The 23870-nt window shown below is 43.4% G+C and overlaps 1 protein-coding gene across 2 annotated transcripts in view; it reads left to right on the forward strand.

The window, feature by feature from the left end:
• Positions 1-6046: 6046 nt before the first annotated feature.
• Positions 6047-23870, forward strand: part of LOC121286294 (RNA-binding protein Musashi homolog 1-like) — a 144588-nt gene continuing 126764 nt past the window's right edge. For both annotated transcript variants that reach the window (XM_041203350.1, XM_041203351.1), the window contains exons 1-5: positions 6047-6275; positions 6562-6602; positions 6976-7057; positions 7279-7363; positions 19333-19374. In XM_041203350.1, the coding sequence (XP_041059284.1) occupies positions 6214-6275; positions 6562-6602; positions 6976-7057; positions 7279-7363; positions 19333-19374 (312 nt within the window). In that variant the 5' untranslated portion in view covers positions 6047-6213. The remainder of the gene's footprint in view (positions 6276-6561; positions 6603-6975; positions 7058-7278; positions 7364-19332; positions 19375-23870) is intronic.

The raw sequence follows: 23870 nt of genomic DNA on the forward strand, positions 1-23870 counted from the left end.
GAATATTCCAATGCACTCCTGGCTTGTCTCCCACATTCTATCCTCTGTAAACTTCCGGTCATTCAAAACTCTGCTGTCCATGTCTTAACTTGACCAAGTCCCATTCCCCTATCTCCCCTGTGCTCTCTGGTCTACATTGGCTCCTGGTCAAACAACATCTTGATTTTTAAAATTCTTTCATGAGGTGTGGGCATTGCTGGCTAGGCCAGCTTTTATTGCCCTTTCCTAACTGCCCTTGAGAAGGTAATGATGAACCGTCTTCTTGAACCACTGCAGTCCATATGGTGTAGGTACACCCACAGTGCTGTTAGAAAGGGTGTTCCAGAATTTTGACCCAACAAGTGAAGGAATGGCGATATGGTTCTAAGTCAGGGTGATGTGTAGCTAGGAGGGGAACTAGCAAGTGGTGGTGGTCCCATGCAACTGCTGTCTTTGTCCTATTAGGTGGTAAAGATCACAGGTTCTTCATTCTCATCCTTGTTTTCAAATCCCTCCATGTCCTCTGTTATCACTGTCAACCCTACAACACTGAGATATCTGCACTCCTTTAATTCCTCTTGTGTACCCTTGATTTTCATCACCACATCGTTGATGGCCATGCCTTTATTTGCCTTGGCCCCAAGCTCTGGAATACCCTCCCTACTACTCTGCATCTCTCCGCCTCACTTTCCTCCTTTAAGACACTCCTTAAAACCTACCTCTTTAACCAAGCTTTTGGCCATCTGACCTAATTTGTCCTTATGTGTCTGGGTGTTATACTTTGTTTTATAATTATCATGTGAAGCCCCTTAGGCCATTATGTTCAAGGTGCTATATAAATCTAAGTTGTTAATGCCATTTTTAAGTGAGGCCTGTTGTTGGACAGCCAAAATGCCCTCCTATTTCTGCTGGTAGGTTCCTTTCAATGGACATCAGGTTCAATGATGGGCACAAGGTCTCAATTACCAGTTTAGGACAGTAATGGCCTCAGTGTGAATGGTGCACTCTCTCACCAGTTTCATTGGCGGTACAGCTACATAGGCCCCAGAAAGGTAAGTTTTAAATGAGTTCTATGCGGGGCTCAAAGCTGCTCACCACACCGAGATGCCAGCCAACAACTTGCCTGATGTTGCAACAAGTTAAATCCAGCTAGCTGCTTTGGGGTGTCTGTTTGGGGTGGGTAGCTATCTGATTCTATTTAAATGAGGGAGAGATAGCTGCTTAGTGCACTCCCAGGATTCACCACCCAAAAGTTAAAATGTATTCTGTGTACTGCCTGAAGGCTTGGTGGAAGTATATTCAATAGTACCTTTCAAAAGGAAATTGCGTATATGCTTGAAGGGGAAAAAAATTGCAGGTCTACGAGGCAAGAGCAGGAGAGTGGGACTCATTGGATAGCTCTTTTGTTACAGGTACAATGGGCTGAATGGCCTTCTTGTGTTTTGTATGATTTTCTGATAGAGAAAATGTGTGTGGGTGGGTGGGCGTAAAATAGGTTGAAGTGGATCAACTACCCATTATACATCCCGTTTGATTTTCCTCAGGTTTGGGAGGAGAGAGAGAGAGAAAGAAATAAATCATCTGCAGACTGACAGAATGGAAGAAAGGTGCAGGATGAAGTGAGTGAAAAGCAGGGATAACAAGAGACAAAAAGAATTAAGGAGAGATGGCTGGATCAACCTCTTGTGTGCTAATGACAGGGCCACAATCATAGTGGCTATCATCCAATGCTGATAAGGAGCCTTGAAGTTGGAAAGCTTTATCAAGTATTTCATTGGCTGTTAAACACTTTGGAATGCCCTGTGGTTGTGAAAGGTGCTATATAAATACAAGTCTTTCTTTCTTTAAGAACAAAAATATCTGGTCACATATGTATGGAAAACAATCAAGATTATAGAAACACAGGAGAAACCTGCAGTGAACAGAAAAATTATCAAGGATGCTGAAATGACTGGTAGAATTGCATCAGTTTCATCAGGTTGACTGTTAAATGTGGTTTTGATGATGACAGACATGAAATGTACTTCCTGGACACAGACGTAGCAGTGTAGCAAAAGTAAAATAAGATGCTAAAATTGTCATTTTTACCTTCACCACCTTTCTTGCCCCATGGCTCAATGGATAAATGAGGCGTCTGGTGCTAGTGAGCCACATTGACCAGGGTGATCGAGGGAGACAGAAGTCTCAATCAGTGCTGAGTTAACTGATCTCAAACAGCATGGCGGTAGGAATAGCATTAGTGTCCCCACTCCAGTGAGGGGAAAATCAGCCAGGTATCATTCCCTGCGGTCTCTGCTGAAATGTGTCTATTGTTACTTGATGATTGGTGGAATTGCTCCGTATTCTGTGATGGATTGTGTATGTCCATACACAATGGTGACGCCAGTGTCAATCTGAAGGCTGTGGCTTCAAGTCCAACTCACATGACTTGAGCAGATAGTTCAGATTGGTGTATCAGTGCAGCGTTTCATGAATGCTGCACTGTTGGCAGTGCCTTCAGATGAGATGCTAAATTGAGTCTTCCTTACCCTGGTGGTTATAAAAGATCCCTTGACACTATTCATGGAGTAGGGGAATTCTCCTGGTGTCCTGGCCAACACTAACCCCCCCCCCCCCAACTAACACCATAAAACAGATGACCTGGTCATTTTCAATTGCCTGGGTTGGATTTTTCAGAATTTCTTTTCCTCATTGGCTCTGCATTGTGTTTATATTTTGTCTCTATCAGAAGACTGCATGGCTGTGCCTGGGCAGGCAGTGTCTATTCATGATGCTCCAGTTATGAATCTGGGGAAGAGCTGGTGGACCAGCTGGTTTTTTCTTGCCCATTAATTTTGTGCGTTTCCCGTATCTTCAACAAGTACTTAACTGGCGATAAGGCACATTAGGGGCCTCCTGAGGTTGCAAAAGGCGCTAAGTAAATGCAGGTTTTTTTCCTTGGTCACTTGGATGAGGTACAGCCAGGCTAATGACACAGTATAACGAGGGCACTCTCCTGTATAACAGGGAAACTGCAAAAAAATATTTTTTCTCAAGAATGCCACAGGGTATTAAAGCCCAGGCCAAGACTAAATGACATCTGACTGAAGTAAACACCTGGATCTGAATCTTGTCCCCGCCCCACCCCCTACACACACACACACACACACACACACACGCAATGCTTGTAATCTGACACTGTCCAGTGTTCGGGGCAAAGGTGAATAGAAACAGTGGAGGGGATCAGATTCAATGCGTCTCTATGGAACCAAAGTGAATTCAATCTGCTCGGGTAAACGTTCACATTCTCGCTCACCAAACAGAAGTAAAAATATATTAATTATTGCCTCTGAAAAATAAAGACACTTAGGAATGTACTGGAACAGTGTAAAAAAATGAGAGTATCTAGGAGGAACTAACTTCTGTGTTTTAATGTGTTATTAATTACTATTCGCTTTGCAATTAATTCTTAATTGGCCCCATGATTTGAAAGTAGATTTCGAGTTATGCAAGTGGATCATAGGACAGTGAGTTCACCCTTTAAATCGGCCGCCTTATCCTTAATCCATCAGTGAGCTACAATTTGGTGAAGGAATTTTACTGAGACCCAGCAACTGGGCGAAATGAGGAGCTGACCGTCACCTAGTTAAAATACAAAACGCTTCCAACCAGCTAACCTTCTGTAATCTGTCAGCGGCGTACCAAAAAACCCAGAATCAGCTCGAAAGGTACAATTGAATCCAAAAGGACATTGCACTGATTTAAAAAAAAATAAACTGCCGGAGTGTGCAAAGTTTAAATAATCTTTTAAACTTGCAAAGAGCGAAACATTATTTTGACATGTGGCCTAAAAGGAAAAGGAGGCACTCTCTGAACTGCCGCTTTCTCTCTCTCTCTCCACATCTGTGGTGCACAGCCCCAGGTTACATTTTGATGGTTTGTCCTCTGCCGCTTTGCTGCACATGTGTAAACTTTAAATTGGTCCGTCCTTTCCTTCGCCCTGTTGGTATTCTCTCTCGATTCTTTTGAAGCGATTGATCAAGCATGTGGAAACATTTCTGCTCCTCTTTAGTATAACGGTCGTTGTCAAGTTGCAAGCTTACTGCGTCCCGCCTTCGACCCACTCCCCCACCAAAAAAAAACACTACCCAAGGGCTGTGAATTTATTATAAATAAATCACTCCTTGTTTGAACAATAGTGCACATTTTGTCAAAGACTTAATGGGTGGAATGCTCCAAATGGTCACCTATTAGAAAGGTGAAGGGCACCCGGAACTACCGCTATCGGATCATTTACATGACTATCCTTTTATATCCGGTGAACAAATGCTTGTGTGAATCCTATTTAGTCTCCGGTCCTGTAACTTCTTAGCTGATTACCTTCCTACGAGTGACCTTTACAAATGCGATACAGACAGAGATTTATTTTTCTTCATCAGCCATCACGTGCCACGGATTACTGTAGACCGAAATGCCTTTTAAAACAAAACCCCCGGATCGTTTTTTTATTATAAGTTTTCTTGGGAGTGAAAATAGCAAAAGAGAGTCTAGTGTATATTTTGAAACGATGCTGGATTTTAACGTGACTTCAACTTTCTGTGAGGTCTCAATGTTTACCTTTTTAGGTGACACTGCACCGGCTGAAAGTCAAATTCTATCTCGCTCTGTTACAACAAATAAACAACTGCTAAACGTTCGCAAAACAAGTTCCCATGTAACTGCGGAGAAAATAGTCACAGGGATCATAAAATTAAGCCATTTTCATAACGTGACACCCTGGCTTAATATAATCTTTATTGCAGATAGGAAAGTGTGTTGAAATATATACTTTTAGAGTGTTTAGGAGGCTGTCTTACTCGTGGTCGCGAACTTACACCTTCAGTCTCCTCGCAAGTTAAGAATGATTGTGGTTGCAATTTGAAATTAAATGCACACAGTATCCCTTTTTTACCTGTTCGCATCGCAAACGGTTTCAGGAGTGAGACTCCCCAATACTGTGTAATGAGAGATGCCACGTGTAAAGGTTCCGTATAAATTTTAATTACAACCATTATACACGGTAAATTCACAGACGCTCAGGCAAGTAGGGTACCTTAACATTAAAACACGCCTCTGAAATTATCTTGAGATTAAGGCGATTCTCATGATTAAAAAGAAATCCTAACAGTGACATATATGCGAACATAAGACTAGTGGAGGGACGTTGTCACTCGGAGTTTGTTTTGGAGGGTTTGGATGGAGTGGGGTATGAATATAGGAGATTGACCACTGCTTATGCTGCGGTAACATGTTATTATCTTTGAAAAATCTGCCACTTTAGTTTGTCTTTGTACTTAACTCAAAATATTCAGCTCCAAATCAATCGATCGAGAAAACCGGTAAAAGCCTAAAGGCTAATTCTCGCGGGAGGCGGGGTGGAGAGGGATGGGTTGAGAGAGAGAGAGAGAGAGGGAGGGGGGGCGGTGGTCATTGTAACTGACCAATACAGGCGATGCCACCCCTTCCTCTCTACATCTGCAAGTCGCAGTGGACCACCCACAGCACGACAGTTGAATGATCCTTACTGCCAGTAATTAAAGAAATGCCCAGAGATCGGGTCTGATTGAACCCCCCCCCCCAAAAAAAAAACTTCCATAACCCCCTGAACACAAGAGTAAGGGAAGAACAACCTTTCCAGTGGGTGATGTGTTTTGTTATTGTCGGATACAGATGCCATTGTACCTGGATATTGTCCATTTCCTCATATACAAAAAAGTCATTTCCCCCCCCCCCCATAAAAATGGGAAACCTATATCCAGCCCTGGCACCCCACGTGGGAATTCTGGAGATTTAATGAGACAAAGTAGTAAATGCTTTTTTGTAACTTTCACGGCGCGCTCTCGCCCATTGTTACATCACCAGGTTGCCCCGGGAGATGGGGGATCCGAACCGGAGGAGAGAAGGGGGGCGGAGCCATGCACGGGACGCCCCCCCCCCCACCGGGGTGTGGTGGTGGTGATGGGGGGGGGGAGAAGGAGAGGACGGGAGGTCACGCCCCCTTTCGGCGGCGGCGGCGGGAGAAGGGGTGGGGCCTAGCGGGAGGGGCGGGGCCTAGCGGGAGAGGGGGAGGGGGTTCAGGCCGGGTCATGAGGAGCCGCTCGGCCAGGCTGCCCCTTCCCTCCCTCCCGCCAGTGACGATCCCTTGCTCCCCCCCTGTGCATCCCCACCTCTGCTGAGCGGGCCCTTCCTTTTTGCCTTGGCTGGGACTGGAAGCTAATGGAGGCGGACGCTAACCAAGCCAACTCGGTGCTCAGTGCAGACTCTCAGCACGATCCCTGGTACAGGAGCTCAAATCCAATTCATTTATTCAGCTTTTTTAAAAAAAATCTCCTTTTTTAAAAAAAATTCACGTTTGCTTACTAATATTCAAACAAACAATTTTTTTGATAACATCCTCGGATTTTAAACTGTAGTGTTGACTTTCTGAAAAAAGGTGCTTTGGGTTAACGGCCCAACTTACTTTTTTTTCTTTAAATGTGTGTGTGAGGTGCCAACATGGCCGAATCCCATGTCTGAGTTGTGTCTTTGTCTTTTTTCCCTCTCTCTCTTCATATGTTTTTTTAGCAAAATGTTCGTCGGGGGACTGAGCTGGCAGACCACGCAAGGTAAGGAAGGTCCTGATACACCTCCCAACTTTTTTTTTACTTCTGCTAAAATTCAATCCAGATACTTGCGTGTGATTTCTTTTTATTTCTCTCTTGTTGGTGTGTATGTATACACATCGTTGTGATTGCATTTTGAAACCATGTAGCCTTTAGTATGAGCAGAAATCACACTCTCCCTTTGACAGACGGGTATTATTTATGTCAATCTGTAGCAGTTTTTTTAATCTGGGGGTTCCAGTGCATCGTCTATACATAGTTTAAAAAAATTGAATTAAATTGTAATCGTTTTTTTTTTAAGGTGTCCTCGCAGGGACTGCTTTCCCCTTATTTATTTTTTGTTCCTTTTCCCCCCCACCTCTCTCTGCTTTAACAGAAGGTCTTAAGGAATATTTCTGTAAATTTGGAGACGTGAAGGAGTGTATGGTGATGCGGGATCCTGTTACAAAACGGTCAAGGTAAGTGAGCGACTCCCTCTGCCTTACTTGCTACTTGGAAGCACTTTCTTCGAAAACTTCGCTTCGGAGAGCGGGGATGTTTTATTTTCACGTTTAAATAGATCTCCATCTGACTCCATTCTCATTCGGATTGTTACACGCTGTTTCTTTTTCCTGAACCTTACAGAAAACTAAAAATTGTGGATTGTTTCCTTTTTTATATTTTTTTTTGCTTTTTTCAGAGGATTCGGGTTTGTCACTTTTGTTGACCAAACGGGCGTAGATAAAGTTCTAGCGCAACCGAGGCATGAACTAGATTCTAAGACGGTAGGTGACTTGTCTTTTTTTTCCAAATGAACTGTAAACAGTTTAATAGTTGTGTAAGTAAGAGTGATATACAATAGAACAGATTGCGCGCACACAGCAGAGGTGGCAGGTTTCTGAGATTCACTGCCCTCCCCCCCCCCCCCCCCCCCATTCATTTTTGGATATTGCAAAGACAGGAGAGACACTGAGCCCCACGTCATGTGTTTGCTTTACAATCCACGCATGGTTTGTCCCAAGTTTCCCACACTGAGATCCAGCTGGTTAAATAGTACAGTGTAAAAATCCAGAGAGAGAGAAACTTAGGATTGGGAGGGGGTGGGGGGTGTTAGAGAGAAAGAAAGAGAGTGCCTGAGAGTTCCCACGGCAATCGTTGGCACGGCAACAGGGGCTGCTTTGGGGGTGGGGTGGGGGGGGGGGGGGGGGGAAAGAGAGATCTTAAATAGGTCAGCATTCATTCATCAGGCCAGTACTTACATTAACGAGATGACCGACTTTCTTGGACCGGGAGGGAAATGAAAACCTGTTTCCTTTTCAAAAGACCTGCTTATTAGGGATCTGTGAAGTGCTATCATTACTCCAGCGCAGGGATTTATTTCATTTTTATTGTGTTGTACAGTTTTTGTCAGGATGCAGGGCAAGGCCTGTGTGTAAAAGGGATGATTAAACTGGGACTGGAGACTGTCTCCTGGCAGCAAGCAAATCAGTGTAGAATGCCCAATAGGGTGGTTTTGGACTGTATTTGTGGTTCAGTTTCTGTCTTTCTCTTCCCCAGGTCACATCCCCCACTCCCTTTCTTTCACACCGTGTTTTACACTCTTATTCACTAATCTACTTAGTGACGGTCTTGCTTCTAAATCGGCTCAAGCACCAGATCAACGGTTCGCTGCTTTTTCAGTTTATTGAAGATGACCAGTAGAGGTGATTGGGAGGGGGTGGGGAGTGGTTAGAAGGGGATATTGTAAATTGTATCCCTTTATCATCTGTGATTTTTTTTTAAGTATTATGGTTAATGGGTTATTTATCCCATGTTAATAAACACCAGAAAAATTCACTGGACTTCCAGAGTGGATTGTTGTGTACAGCAGTGCCTGTATAACTATGCTATAGGATAGTGATGTCAAACTGGCATGTGTAGTATATAGATCATGAGATCATTCAGTACAGAAGTAGGAAATTTGGCCCATTAAGCCTGTGCCACTCTTTGAAAGAGCTATTCACACTCCCTGCTCTTTTCCTCGAAATTTTTCCTTTTCCAGGTTTAGAGCCAATTCTCTATCTGCAGCACATTTCAGATCATTACAACTGAAGCAGTTTGTTTACTCACTCTGACTTGCTCTGCCCTGCAAAGGCAGATGCCAGCCATCTTCAGATTCTTTGCCCAAGTAACCATTCTTCATGTGTGAGTGGGGTTGTTGAATGGCAATGTCAATATCACCAGATGAAAAATCCTGGTAGCCTAACCCTGTCCTCATCCACCTACATGCACTTTCTAGCTGGGCTTCCTAGATAATCGTTCGGAGCTCAAGACTTTCTGATCTCTCTTTCTGGCCTGGGCACTTGATTTTAATTGTTTGCAACCAAGTTACTGGGCTAGGCCACCAAGCCTGAGATCAGTTTAACTCAGCATTGACCTTCGTGGTGGATCCATTAATAAACCAGGTTTTATTGATGGTCTTGATTGATGCAGGAAAATCAACGTGAGCATGGTAGCCACTAGGTTGCCAGAATAAAAAAGGCTTGTATTTACTCAGGAAATGTTCAACTGGTTTAGACTTTGTGGTGAGTTACTGGGCCGTGCCAGAGGACAGTGAATCGTGGTGGTACTGATGTGACCTGTGACAAGGTCCTGGGTCCAGCCTTGAGCCTGGAATTAGTATGAGAACTTGGAGAATGAAGAAAGGAAAGAAATCTAGGTTTTGTGTTCAGTTTTCCCCTCCACTGACTCCTTACTAGGATATAGTTCCTCCAACACTAGGTAACCTCTAATATTTTATTCAAATGGGAATATGTTTTGAAGGTGCATACAGTGGGCCTGTTGCCTATGGGGGAATGTTTAATGTTCATTCTTGAGGTGTTACTGGTAAGACAGTATTTATCACCCTTAAAGTGGTGGTGAGCTATTGCCTTGTACTGTTGCAGTCTATGTGGTGTAGGTACCCACAGTGCTATTTGGTAGGAAGGTATAGGATTTTGACCTAGCAACGATGAAGAAATGGCAATATACTTCCAAATCAAAATGGTGTGTGACTTGGTGTTCCGATGCGTTTGCTTGCCGTTGTTCTGCTAGGTGGTAGAGGTTGCAGATGTGGGTGGTGCTATCAAAGAAGGCTTGGTGAGTTTCTGGCACCCTGTTCATGGTGCACTCTGCAGACATGATGTGCTGGTGGTTGAGGAAGTGGATGTTTAAGCTGGTGGATGGGTTGCCAGTGAAATGGGCTGTTCTGTTCTTGATGGTGACATTGGAGTTGCACGCATTTAGGCAAATTAAGTGTTCCATCACATTCCTGACTTGCGCCTCGGTGGCAGAGAGATGCTGAGTCATGAGGTGAGTCACGCGCTGCTGAATACTCAGCCTCACACCCGCTAGTAGCCATGCTATTTATGTGGTTGACCCTGTTGAAATTCTGGCCTGTGCTGACCCTGAGGTATTTTTTGTGGTGGGTTGGCAATGGTAATACTATTGAATGCCTATGGGATAGTGGCTAGACTCTGGCTGGCACCTTTGTGGTGTGAATGCTACTTGCCATTTATATAGCCTGAGCCTGGATGGGTCCAGGTACATGGACAATTTTAGCATCTGTGGAGATGGTGGCATAGTGGTAATGTCACTGGACTAGTAATCCAGAGGCCCAAGCTAATGCTCTAGGGAGGGGTTCATAGAATGCTTATAGGACAGAAGGAGGCCATTCAGCCCATTGTGTTGTGCTGGCTCTCTGCAAGAGCAATTCACCCAGTGTCACTCCCCTGCCTTTTTCCCTGCAAATTTTTCTTTTTTGGAGAATGATCCTATTCCCTACGGAATGCAAGAGGGAATTGGATCGTTAACTGAAGAATAAAATTTGCAGGGCTACAGTAAATCCCACCATAGTAGTTGGTGGAATTTAAATTCAATTAATAACTCAATAATAAAACTTGTGACCATGAAACTATCATCAATTGTTGTAAAAACCCATCTGCTTTACTGATGTCCTTTAGGGAAGGAAATCTGCAGTCCTTACCTGGTCTGGCCTGCATGTGAAAGCTCAATCACTGAGCATGTTCAAGACAGAAATTGATAGATTTCTGGGTACTAATGACACAAGGGATATGGGGATAGTGGGGAAAAATGGTGTAGAGGCAGATGATCAGTCATGATCTGTTTGAATGGCGGGCCGAATGGCCAACTCCTATGTGACTCTAGACCCACAGCAATGTGATTGACTCTTAACTGCCCTCTGAAAAGTCCTAGCAAGCCAGCTCAGTTCAAGGGCAATTAGGGATGGGCAATGAATGCTGAAATTGCCAGAGACCCCCACTTTCTATCAAAGAATAAAGAAAAAAATTGCAGATGGTTGAACACTGTAATCATTGGTGAAGAGCCCCCTTCTGACCTTATGGAGGAAGGTTTTGGGTCAATCAGCTGAATGTACTTGCAACTAAGACACTTCTGATAAATTCTTATAACAAAAGCCTTGAGCCTGAGATTTTTGGCCTCCAGCAATCACCCCATTACCCTTTTATGCCATGTATGACTCCAACCACTGAAGATTCTTGATACGATTCCCATTGATCAGTTTTCCTAGGGCTCCTTGGTACAACATCTTGTCAAATGTTGCCTTATTGTCAAGGCCAGCCACATACTCTTCAACTCTCTTGTCTATGTTTTGTCTATATATTGCTGTATTGAGATCTGGAATTGAGTGGACCTACACCAAGCATTATTGGGCAAGTTATTGGTGAGGAAGCATCGCTTGATAGCACTCTTGATGACTTTTCTGACTGAGAATCAGCTGATGGGGTGATTGTTGGCTGGGTTGGATTTGTCCAGCTTATTGTGGGTAGGACATACCTAGGCAATTTTCCACATCGTTGGGTAGATGCCATAGTTGACTGGAACAGCTTGGCTAGAACTGTGACTAGTTCTTCAGCATTGTATTTGGGGAGCCATAGTCTTGGCTGAGCACACTGAACACAGTAGTTTTTTGATGGAATTGGCCGAAGACTGGTTTCCTTGTGGTGGGAGACCTTGGGAGGAGGCCGAGGGGGATTATCCCTTTTTATCTTTGGTTAAAGATCGTTGCAAGAGCTTCAGCCTTGATTTTTGCATTCGTTTGTTGGGCTCTGTCATCTTTTAGGATAGGGATGAGGAGCTGCAATTCATTGATTAATTGACCACCATCATTTGTGACTGAATATAGTGGAGTTACAGAGCTTTGACCCAAACTGTTGGTTGCAGGATCTCTTCTATACCATGTTGCTTCCACTGTTCCAGTTTAGCTTGTATGTAGTCTTGTGTTGTAGCATCACCAGGTTGACACCTTATTTTCAGGAACATGGTGCTGCTCCTGATATAGATTCTACACTCCTTGTTGAAAATCTGGCTTAATGGAAGAATGAGCTATGGTGGCATAGTGGTAAATTTACTGGGCTACGTAGAGGCCTGAGTTAAAATCCCACCTTGGCAGCTGGGAAAATTTAAATTAATTTGATTAATAAGTTTGGAATTAAATGTCAGCCTTTTTATGATAATCATGAAAACTACTGGATTGCTGTAAAAACTCATCTGGTTCACTGATGTCCTTCAGGAGAGGAGATCTGCTGTCCTTAACTGACCTGGCTTACATGTGACTCCAGACCCACAGCAAGGCGGTTGGCTCTTGACTGCCCTCTGAAATGGCTTGGCTTAAGCCACTCTGTTCAAGGGCAGTTAGGAATGGCAATAAATGTTGGCTTTGTCAGTGACACTCGCATCCCAAGAATGAATTTTGAAAAGTAACTCACAGGTATTCAGTGTTGAGTAGCTAAATCTGATAATCAATCACATTTAGCAAGGTGGTATTGCTATACTGCACAATAAATGTCTTTAATGTGAAGGCAGGGCTTGGTCTCTGTAAGGACTTTGTGCTGGTCACTTCTACCAGTGCAGTCATTGACAGGTGGATCTGGGACAGGTGGATTAATGACGATAAGGTCAAGCAATTTTTTTCCTTGTGTTGATTCTCTTCCCACTGCCCTTCAGGGCTCGGCCTACTCAGTCAGTGGTGGTGCTGTTGAGCCACTCTCAGTGATGGACATTGAAGTCCCCACTCAGAATATATTCTGTGATGTTTGACAGGGAGGAATATGGATTCATCAGTTTGGAGACGTAAGGGTAGATGGGAATCAGCAGGAGGATTCCATGCCCATGAGACTTCACGTGTATGGAGTCAGTGTTGAGGACTCCTAAAGTTACTTCCACCAGTAAACCACTGTGCTCCCACTTCATTCAGTGTCCACACAGCCATACACTTGCAGCAGGGGAGCTCTGTGTTACTTCCCCCTCCCTGTCCACCGTGATCTCAGCATAGACTTGGGACAGACCTCCAAACCTACTGTTATGTGGAAAAAGCTGTCAGAAGGAAAAATAATGCTTATCTTGAATTAAGTGGCGACGTGACTTGTATTTTACTGTCAGGATCATCTGTGTGTTGCATCTGGATACATTTTCATGTGACTGGTAGAGCACCAATAAATTGTATTGTAACTGACCCAAACCTGAGGCGACAAAAGTGGCACAGTTTATATCAATACAAGTTGATGTGAGGCTTTGTTTGCTTGATAATGGAGTGGCTTGGAATGATCTGTGGAATTGTTTTGAAAATCTCCATACAATTAATGTATTTTAAAATGTAGATTAATGTTTGTATTTTCTGCAGACCGGTGGGTATTTAAATTGTTTAGCATTTAAAAAAAAAAAAATGTTACATTAAATGTTCACTGATTCACTATCTGGTACCAGAGCTAGTTTAATGAATAGACAGTCCAATGACTGGGGTTGAGTGAAGAGAAAGTGTAGATTGAGCCTTTAGACACTTCACACTTCCATTCCTCCCAACCCTGACTGTCCTAAGTTTGAAATGGAGGCTGCAATGCAAAGCTTTTAAGATCTTATTAATCAACATTTTGAACCTTCAGAGACCTGTTTGCAGCCCATTGTGCATGGCAACCCAGTTTGTGAATTAGAATTATATAGGCAAATTGAAGTCTCTATCCTTGAGCCTTGGAGCTGTGTAAAGTCCCTGGTTCGATCCAAGGTCAGTGCTGAGTCCACAGATCTTGGCTTGGGGAGAGTCTTGTGGATGCTACAATCGGCTACAACATTCCTGGGTTTGGGGGTAGGGGAAAGCAATCAGAAGCATTGCTCCATTGCATCCCCTACTGGGCACTTGGTGAGAACAGGATTAGGAAGAGTTGTGACATCCTTCAGATCCCTGAGGCTTGCACATGAATAATGGCCTCTTGGGTGAAGTAACGTCCACGGAACCATCCTTCAGTAAAAGATTTAAAGCTTATGGAAAATGAGGGCAGGAAACTGGGAGAGAACGTGGAATTAGTGGGTCCAATGTTTGTATAAGAAATGTAGGTACAATATGGATTTCCATTGATTAAAATTAAAAATTGGTAAATTCCTTCTGACTCAGATTTTGCCCTTTTAATAGGATCTAATCTCCTTTTCTGTTTGACCTACAAAAGCTATTTTTACATTGAAACTAGTCTATTGAACAGTCCTTTTCAACACACCCAGATTTTTGTTTCATACAATTGTGTTTAAAGACAATTGTAAGCTTGTTGTTTCACTAGTGCAGTTCAGGACTCCAGGAGAAATCTATCTTGTTATCCAACAATTGATTCTTTGAGAATTTGTGGACCCGAGTGCCAGACTTTTATCGGTCCACAAACTACCGGGCATGGCACCAGTACAATACTTGAACAGTACCAATCCTGGCAACTGCGACTTTCTAGTTTTTAAGGTGAAATGGCTTCTTAAAGTCCCAGAGACTATGGCTCTCCTGGGTGTTTTGACCAATTCTTTGTGCCTATGGTAACACAACGAAAACTAGTAAACAGTTTCTTCATCCAAAGAAAAAAGAAATCCTATTCTAAATGCTGGGAGCTCAAAACCTGTTTGTTTTAACAAGCTGAATTTAACAGTAATCAGCTAGACCTCCACCTTAGTTTACGATAGCAGATTTTCTTTAGCTGATGGGGCATTGCAGGCATAAAGGCCTTTTTTAGTTAATAAAAAAATGAATGTCTGTTACCAAATGTGATGCAAACTGGTTTAGCATCAGAACTTTCTGAAAGCACCTGGGATGTTTTGCTGCTGCTGCCGTGACATCTCATCAATTCTGACCATCCGTAGTGAGTCTTGATTGTATTGTAGGGCATCAAGCAGTGTGAAAACTTTAATATTTGGAAGATTTCCTGCTTTGATCCTGCCTCCAATGTTCTCGTGTCTTACCTTGCACACAAGCTGACTCGCCCAAGTGGCTTCACTTCATGTGCAAGCCCAGGCAGTAAGTGTTCGCTGATCCTGATCCTGTTCTCACTTAATGTCACCAGATAGTGAATAGCAGCAGAAACATGGTTGATTTTTTACCTTCCAAATTCTAGGGTGTATTATCTTAAAATTTGAGGCCGGCCATTCAGAAGTGAAATTAGGAAGCACTTCTTCACACAGTGTAGTGCAAATCTGGAAATTTGTTCACCTTCCCCCTCCCAGAAAAAAGGGCTACGCATCAATTGGAAGTTTTGAGACTGAGATTGATAGTGTTATTAGGTAAAGTTGTCAATGGATTTGAAGCAAAGCTGGGTAAAAGGAGTTGAGGTATGGATCAGCCATGATCTAACTCAGGATGTCTCTACCTTTTTTGCTTCTGAGGCACCCCTCCCATGTTATAAAATTCCTGCTGATCCCTCTGAAATACAAACACAAGATTTTTCTCTGTATAAAAATTTGTTAAACAAGTAAACATGCATATTCATTATTTTTATTTTATTTCTATAAATTGATTAGGCAATTGATTGCATAATCTCCAGTGCAATACTGAGGGAGTGCTGCATTGAGAGGGGTTGGGAACTAGAGATTAGATGTGAATGTCCTGCCAACACTCTGAAGGATGTCTTAAAAAGCCTTTCTTAATATTGCACCATTGGGCCCATTGATGTTGTCGAATTAAGAGCTGTTCTTCTTTTACAGATACTCAGTTTGGTAGGTTTCAAAGCTTAGGGACAGATTAATCTAAGGTAGCAGGCAATTCAGGAAACAATCCTGAGATAATAAATAAGTGTTGGAGCATTCAACAAATTCTTTTCATGTTTGTGAAAAAATCTCTCAATGCTTGTGATATTTAGTTATATTTTTGAACGATGAAATCTACCTCAAATATATGCATAGTTGTTATTTATGACTTAACAACTGTGCATATATTTGAGGTAGATTTTTCACACACATGAAAAGAATTTGTTGAATTAAAACCCAAGCGCATATTAATTCCATCCCCTTTAATCTGTAGCTGGAAATTTGATATAATCTTATTTTTTTCACCACCGTCAAGTCAGACATATGCAGGATGTGACCTGAACCAGGCCCTACACCCCAGAATTATTGGCTGGAGTGAGTGGGTGTGAAAAGGAAGCTTTCCTTTGGTGACTCCATTGTTACTGCTGGTTATTCATTTCTCATTGGTTGCTGTTCCTTACTGAATGAATTGAGGAAATCCACTATCTTTTGGATGCTGCTGTTGGCAACCTCATTATATTCCCTTTTGGCCCATTCCCATTGTATCCCTCGCTGCCCTGCATCGCCTGGTCTTGCCATGTCTGAAGCACAATGACATCCCCTAACCCAACTCTGCTTGTAATCACTGCGCTGATTGGCTCCATACAAAGCATCGACTAAACCAAATGACCAGATTGGGCCACACCTGAGTTAGGCAAAGGTTATTGGTTAGGGGTGCAGTGGATTGAGAGGATGGATAGTTTAGAGCTTCTATTGGTTATTCTTAGCAGGCCCCCATGAAACTCTTGTTAGAGGGCAAGGGACCTTGTTAGAGAACCCCAGATCTAATTGAATAGTGGAACAGAATGGCCTGCTCGTTTATCTAGGAGGTCAGCTGTGGTGTCCCAATTTTAGACCCCACTGAAGTCAGCTAACTCCTCACAATGTGGGGGTTGAACACTGATCCTTTTGGCCTGTTTGAACCAGCTATGGAAAATAAAGTCAGAGAGGTTTATGTTCCCGGTTGCTGTAGACAAAACTGAAAGTGGTTGTGCTTTGGAGCCCCATCAAATGCTGACCTTTTAAGCGCAAGTCTTGTCAGGAATTTCTCACTTCTAAGTAAGAAATTCTTGACCGGAGACTCAAGGAATGCAGGAACCAGGCTGCATGTGGAGGTGTCTCTGTGATTTTGACAGGGAGCATGTCGGGCACAGTGCCTGCACACTGAATGTCCTGGTGAGGTGGCTTGACTTGTGGGAACATCATAAGACGCTGTTTTCCATGAACTGACGTATATCAAGTGTTTGGCAGGATATTTTGAATTAAATATGTTCATTGAGTCACTCTGTCTGGTACCAGAGCAAGTTGAATAAATAGGCTGTCCAGCAACTATTATACCCAGCAGCTGAGCGTAGGTTGGTTGTGAATATAGAAGGTTGTTTTATGGAAAATAAAATTGAGATAATCCAGGGTGTGTAACCCTTGTCCTTCATCTCTTAATGAAATAAACTCTCATTGGGAAAATGTAAAATTCTATTGATGCCCTTCAGCTAACTGGCAGATGACCAGGATTGAATTCTGGTTCATATAGTTCATGATTGCATCAGATATGTCCTTTGCCCATGGAACTTTTTAAAAATACCAATGGATTTCCTGTATTGTTGCCTGGGTTGAGTCGTGCAGCATCTGGTGTTGTGTAACAGCACAGGGTCCCTTGTTGTGCCAAACACCACACAGTATGTTAGCAGGGGCACTTATTTGTATTGACTGAATAAATCAAACTGCAAATTTTCTTTGTCTATTTTGGAATAAACCCCCAAGCCTCTTTGCCTGATTGTTTCATGGGGCCCACTTTGTTTTGAGTTGGCTACTCTTGCAACTAAGTGATGACCCATTGATAGCACTTTATCTGCAAACCCCCACCCCCCTCAACTACCCTGTATCCCCACAGCAATGTGTCTGTGATTGAGAAGTCAGTTGGTACAGGAGGCGGCTTGTTGGCGATCTCGTGCCAACAGTTTGGCACTGGGCATTGACATTGAAGGATTCCAGTTCCACCCCTCATCAAAAAGTAAGACTCTAACAATTATAATACAGCTTGCATTTGTAAGGTGCCTTCGTCTAGTCGAGTGTTTCAAGCTGCTTCAGAGGAGCAGAATCAGACAAAAGTTGACAGTGAGCCAAATAACAAAAATTAGGGCAGGTAATGTAAAATCTTATTCAAGGAGGTAGGTTTTAAGGAACATTTTAAAGTAGGAGAGGGGAGAGGTTTAGGGAGGGAATTCCAGAGCTTGGGGCCAGGACAACTGAATGCTTGGCCACTAAAGGGAGGACAGAAGGGAGTTGGTGGGGTGGGTGGTGAACAAGAGGCCCAAGTTAGTAGTGGCTGTAGGGTTTTGGTGTATCTACTGCATGTAACTGGATAGGAGAGCATCGCTACAGTGTACAGTGATGTGGCTGTGAGTGCAATGTTTGCAGGAGTGAAAATGAGATCTCAGAGCTCCCACATGTGTGTAATTTGCTAGTTGAAGAATGTAGATCCGTTAGGGTACATCCAGCTTGGAGACCTTTTCAGATGGATCAATGTGCCAATTCCATGAAGGCCAATTTGGCCCATTCCACTTCTCTGGCTGGTATAGTTTTGGGGATTGAGGGAAGTGGTGGGTGGACAGTAGCTTGTGCTGGTCATTACTCATATGTTTCATTCTTTGTCTCATCCAATCAGTCCCAGTTGGTCTTGTGCATTCACTTGCAATAACAGTGGGAGCCTCTACACCTTTTGAACTAGGGAGTGAGTGTATGTAAGTGATTGAGAGAAAAGGAGGACCATGAACTTCAAAATATTGAATGTTTTTGCTACAGGAAGCAGTTGAGGGGGAGACCATTTTATTTATTTAGGGAATAGTGCACAATTATTAGAAATGGAGAAAGATGCGGGGTTGTGGGGAGCCTGTGGGTCTGTGGGATTAGCTCTGGACTGTTCTGCCAAAGAGCTGCCACAGACATGAAGGGCCAAAAGGCCTCTGGGTTTGTAAGGCTCTGTGGTTTCTACATTAAAATTCCAGACATTGAAGCCAAGGTCTCAGGTTAGTTTTTAACAATTATTTCAAAGTCCATTACCATCCTCTCCACCCCATGGATTATTGAGGAACAGTTCTACATGGCTCAAAAAGTTCTTGGGCATGAACCCCATTCTGAGTTAGTGCATCTCAGTTGGGGGCACAGTATGCAGAAGTTGGATGGGGGTGGTGGGGAGGGGGTACAATTAGCCTTGGAGCCTCTGGTTTGGAGAGAAAATAAACCAGGGTTCCCAAAGTGGATTGCTGCCCAGCGATTCCTGCCGGAAAGCCCGTGTTCCGACATTGTCCTCAATGATTTTGCCCACACCCCACTACAGCGATTCAAAAAGAACCTCTCTATTCTCGCTGTTAACGTTCAGATGTGAAGAACCAGAGGGTCCATTTGTGAAATCGCCTTTTGGGGATGGGGATGGAGAGAAAATCAGCTTCTCTGTATTTTAGAGGATGTCGCATTAGGCTGACATCAGGTTACATTTGCCAGGAATTAGTTTGAAATAGCTTTTTAATGGAGTCATGATTCCATTTAGTTTGCTGACAGAAAAGAGCTTCCATTTCTCTGGCCATTCTCTTGTTTTGCAGAGTGATTCTTACAGCAACTTTAATCTCACAACTGAAAGTTTAATTTTCTGTTATGTTTTCCTCCCATGCAGATTGATCCTAAAGTGGCTTTTCCACGTAGAGCACAGCCAAAGGTAAGAACCCTGTCACCGCTGGCTTGCTTTTTTTACTGTATATAATATTTTTTGTTTCAAACTTGTTTAGAGACTATAATGAAAGGATTGTCTGAGTGATGATTGGGTTTCCACCACATTCCAGTTTTCCCAAGCTCCTAAAGGGTTGCGTTGATACTACAAGCTGCAAAGCATGAAGTGGGTGCAGCATGGTTGTCAGTGGGCATAACTCTGATCCCCTTCTCTTCCCCCGGTCCCTCTTCTACTTTTCCCCTCCTCTTCCTATTCTGGGACATGATCCCACTGTCACCTTCGAGTGGTAGTCCTTGTCCATGAGCCTTCAACGTGAGTAACAGGCTGCGTCACCATGGGAGGCATCACACCTGATGTCTGTGGGGTTGCCTCACCACCATCAAACTCCAGCCTCCGAGACATTGGCCTACACCCTTAATGGATTCAACTACCAAGATGGAACCCATGGCCTTCATTTTCTAAACAGTCCACTACTTTCGTCAAGGGAACCACTTAAGTAGGAGTGATCCAAGGTGAGCTGTGATTAAAAGTAGAAAATGCTGGAAATGCTCAGCAGATCTGGCAGTATCTGTGGAAAGAGAATCAGCAATGATGTTTCAGGTCAACGGCATTTCATCGGAAGCTCAGCTGCGTCCAACTAGTTGGAGGAAAGAACATAAACTGAACCCAATGTGACTACTGCTTTTGTCTGGTTGAATGCTTAACTAAACCTGGGTCACAGTGTGATTTGGCACGCAATTGATAAATGCTTTCTCCAATGCAGAAATAGGTTAATAGCTTCTTCTGTAATAAGATAACAGAAAGTAGGGTTCTTAAGGTTGGGTTCCATGCTAAAGCGAAAGAATTGATGCTGATTAGCAGATCAATAACACAATGATTAACTGAGCCAAGGTGACGTTTATAAGCCTGGGTGACATTTCTGTTCCTGGTCTGTTGATGGCTGCTTGGTTTGAAAATTACTGTTGACTTGTTCAAGTGGCTCAGTGGGTGAATGTACTGCATTTCTGACCAGAGCGCTTCTTGGCTTGATAGCATACACTACAATATTAATTAGTATGTCAAAAATGGTCAGCTTTCCTGTCTACTTGACAGTCACTTTGATGATGCATGATCATGCGCAACTTATAAAATGCGCTCAGAAAGCAAAGCATGATTTTAAAAAAAAATTAACGTTCAGGATTACGACCATCAGATTTTAAGTTACAATGCAAAAGGTACATGAGGTGAGCTCCTGGATGTTCTCCAGTAAGCTCTGGTGTAGGAGGTTCATGTGGATGGATGCCAAGCGGGCATAGGATCGTTCTCAGCTGTGGTCCCACTGACCAAACAACCCTAGAACCTGAGGCGAGGGTTTCTGCAATGCATTTGGCAACCCCAAAGGGCGGGAAATTCACGAGCTGGTGATTTTCTGGAAGAGTTCCCTGTCTTAGGCTGCACAGGAAGTGTGCCACTTGAGTAGGATGTGGAAGGTCCGTCAGTGCTTATGGAAATGTTCCTCAGCATTAGTCATTCACCTTGAGGAAAAATTAATGCGATTAGATACGTTCTATTCCCTTTCCCCGCTTCACCAATGCAGCAGAACATTGTAATTCAATTAAGCTGTCAAATACCAACTGTTATTGCCATCTCTCAGTAAATATTCTCTCTTCTCTGCCTGAGTTTGGTAACTGTTCATTACGTGATATATAATAGAGGGATGTACGGTTGGCCAGGAAAACCTGGTGTCGTGGGATGGCCATTTTACTGGTGGCCCCGCTGGTGCCCAAAGGAGTTGTGGCAGGAGTGCAGAAACAGTTCATGAGGCATTTGGAGCGATAATGTTACAGAAAAAAAATGCTATTTCAAAGAATGGTAAATGTTTGAAATAATCTGCTGGTGTATATTGGCAGAGGCAAGATCTTGACAGTACTAGATGGTTGATAACAAGCTGGAAGCGTGTTTTACATTGCTCCTAATTTTGCTTTTGCAGTGGACTAGACAAAATGCAGCTGGATATGGACGGCAAAAGTTATTGAGTGGGGGAAATGAGCTTCAATTCAGTGAAAGGGCTCTTTCTCACCATTAATGACTTTTGTACATTCTAATTTGTGAAACTTGCAAGATGTCTGAAGTTATGGAAACGTGATGTTGGTTTTAAAAGGCGCCCTGGCATTGTGTTCAGTGTGAGTTGGCACGCTGTGGTATTTCATTGTAAGACTGGTTGCCACTGCTTGCATTCAGACCTGGTTGACTTGGAAAGGGGCTTGTGTAATTAAATTTTCTCATTTTGTTTCCAGTCGAATTGCATTTGAGTTTGTTTGCTCTGTTGCTCTGTAGGGACCCTCTCTCTACCTTAATATGCTGTTGGTTAATTGCTGATAAGCGTTTTAGGAAGCTGCTTACAAGTTCCTTGTGACATGTCGCCCATATTAAAGTGGTGGCTTAGCTGCCACAGCTGCGTGGCTGAACACCAAGAACTTGTTATTTGATTCTTGATGCACTAGGCATCAAAGGGGCATTTTCAATATATCACAGTTTTGAATCCAGGGTGGGAGGGGGGAAGTCTCCTCAAGGATCAGGCTCATCAATTCCACAGGAAGACCAATGGCATAGGATGCACTTGTAGTGGGAGCTGTACCTACCATTTTGCTCCACTTCTAAACTTCAATAACTATCTGGGTCTCTCATAGAGGGCGGCCAATTTGTCTATTGTGCCTGTGCCGGCTCTTTGAAAGATCTATCCAACTAGCCCCACTTCCCTGCTCTTTCACCATAGCCCTACATATGTTTCTTTTTCAAGTATTTATTCAGTTTTCTTTTGAAAGTTACTGAATCTGCTTCCATCATCTTTTCACACAGTGCATCTCAGATCACAGCTCAAGGTGCAAATGGTGAAGATAGCATTGCTGATCTTCGCATTTTGTCACTAGCCACAGTTTTTTTTTGCAGTTGCTCATAAATTGATAATAAAATTATCCACTTACTGACGACTTTGTCATAAAAGCTGCTGCTTGCTGACATCTGATAGATACAACTGCAATAACCCAGCATGCTAGTACAGGGAGTAACCATGCTACACAAACGAAGAAGATGCTGGATTAGATACCCTGTCTTTGACATTGTATCCCTGATTTCCATTGTCTTCACCACTGGTGGCTTTAGATCCAGCTGCCAAGGCTCTATGGTCTTGGAATTTTCCCACCCCTCCAAAACCCCTCTGCCTCTCTCCCTCTTTCCCCCTTTTCAGGTGCTTCTTAAAGCCTTTGTCTAATCATTTTGTCATCTGTCCTCATACTTTTGTGGCTCAGTGTCTAATTTTGTTTGATCGTGATACCTGTGAAGGGTGCTGGGGTGTTTTAGCATGTTAAGGATGCTATATAAATACAAAACGCTGGCTTCGACTGGCGGAATGCTAGGGTTGCTGCTATGGTTGCTCACTGCATCTCTGGCTTAGAGAGCCGAATGTGAGCTCAGATTTCTCTCAGCTCAGTGTTCCCTGCTGTATGCATGGGTGTTGTATGAGGACAGGATGGAGCTCTGCCCTGATGCCAGTTGTGGTTGAACAGTGAGCCAACGCTAGGTTTAGCGGTGAGTGAGCAGGTAGAATGATGACTGAACCAAGGTATCAGTGGATGTTGAAGCCCTCTGATTTACCTTTTTTTATTCATTCACGGGATGCGAGTATCGCCGGTGAGGCCAGCATTTATTGCCCATCCCTAATTGCCCTTGAGAAGGTGGTGGTGAGTTGCCTTCTTGAACTGCTGCAGTCCAAGTGATGCAGGTACACCCACAGTTAGGGTTAGGGAGCTAGGGAGGGAGTTCCAGGATTCTGACCCAGCGACAGTGAAGGAACGGCAATATATTTCCAAGTCAGGATGGTGAGTGGCTTGGAGGGAAGCTTCCAGGCAGCGATGTTTCCATCTATCTGCAGCCCTTGTCCTTCTAGATGGTAGTGCTGTGGGTTTGGAAGATACTGTCTAAGGATCCTTGGTGAGTTTCTGATTGTAGGGAGAGAGTGGGACAGGGGTGTGGTCCTGAAAGAAAGGGAAAGGACTTATTCACATCATCAACATCCCAAAGTCCCTTATGACCAATGAATTAATTTTGTACCATAATCACAGAAATAGGAGCAGGGATTGGCCTTACAGCCCTTCGAGCTAGCTGCACCAGTCCATAAGGTCAGGATTGGTCTGCTACATCAGCTCCATTTTCCCGTCCTGTCCCATATCCCTTGTCGCCTGAAGACTCCAAAATTCTATTGACCTCAGTCTTGAATATACACAACGACTGCACCCACAACCTTCTGGGGTAGAAAATTACAAAGATTCACAGCCCTCTGTGTAAAGAAATTTCTCTTTCATGTGGGCAAGCCAGCGGCCAATATGTATACAGCTTAAAAATCACAAACAACAATGAGGTCTATTGTTTCTTTTGCTGATATTGGTTGAAGCATAAATGTCCTTCAAAATAGTTCTTTGGGATTTTTCACACCCTACTCCATCAGT

The sequence above is a fragment of the Carcharodon carcharias genome, chromosome 13, assembly GCF_017639515.1.
Source record: "Carcharodon carcharias isolate sCarCar2 chromosome 13, sCarCar2.pri, whole genome shotgun sequence".
NCBI classification, from domain to species: domain Eukaryota; kingdom Metazoa; phylum Chordata; class Chondrichthyes; order Lamniformes; family Lamnidae; genus Carcharodon; species Carcharodon carcharias.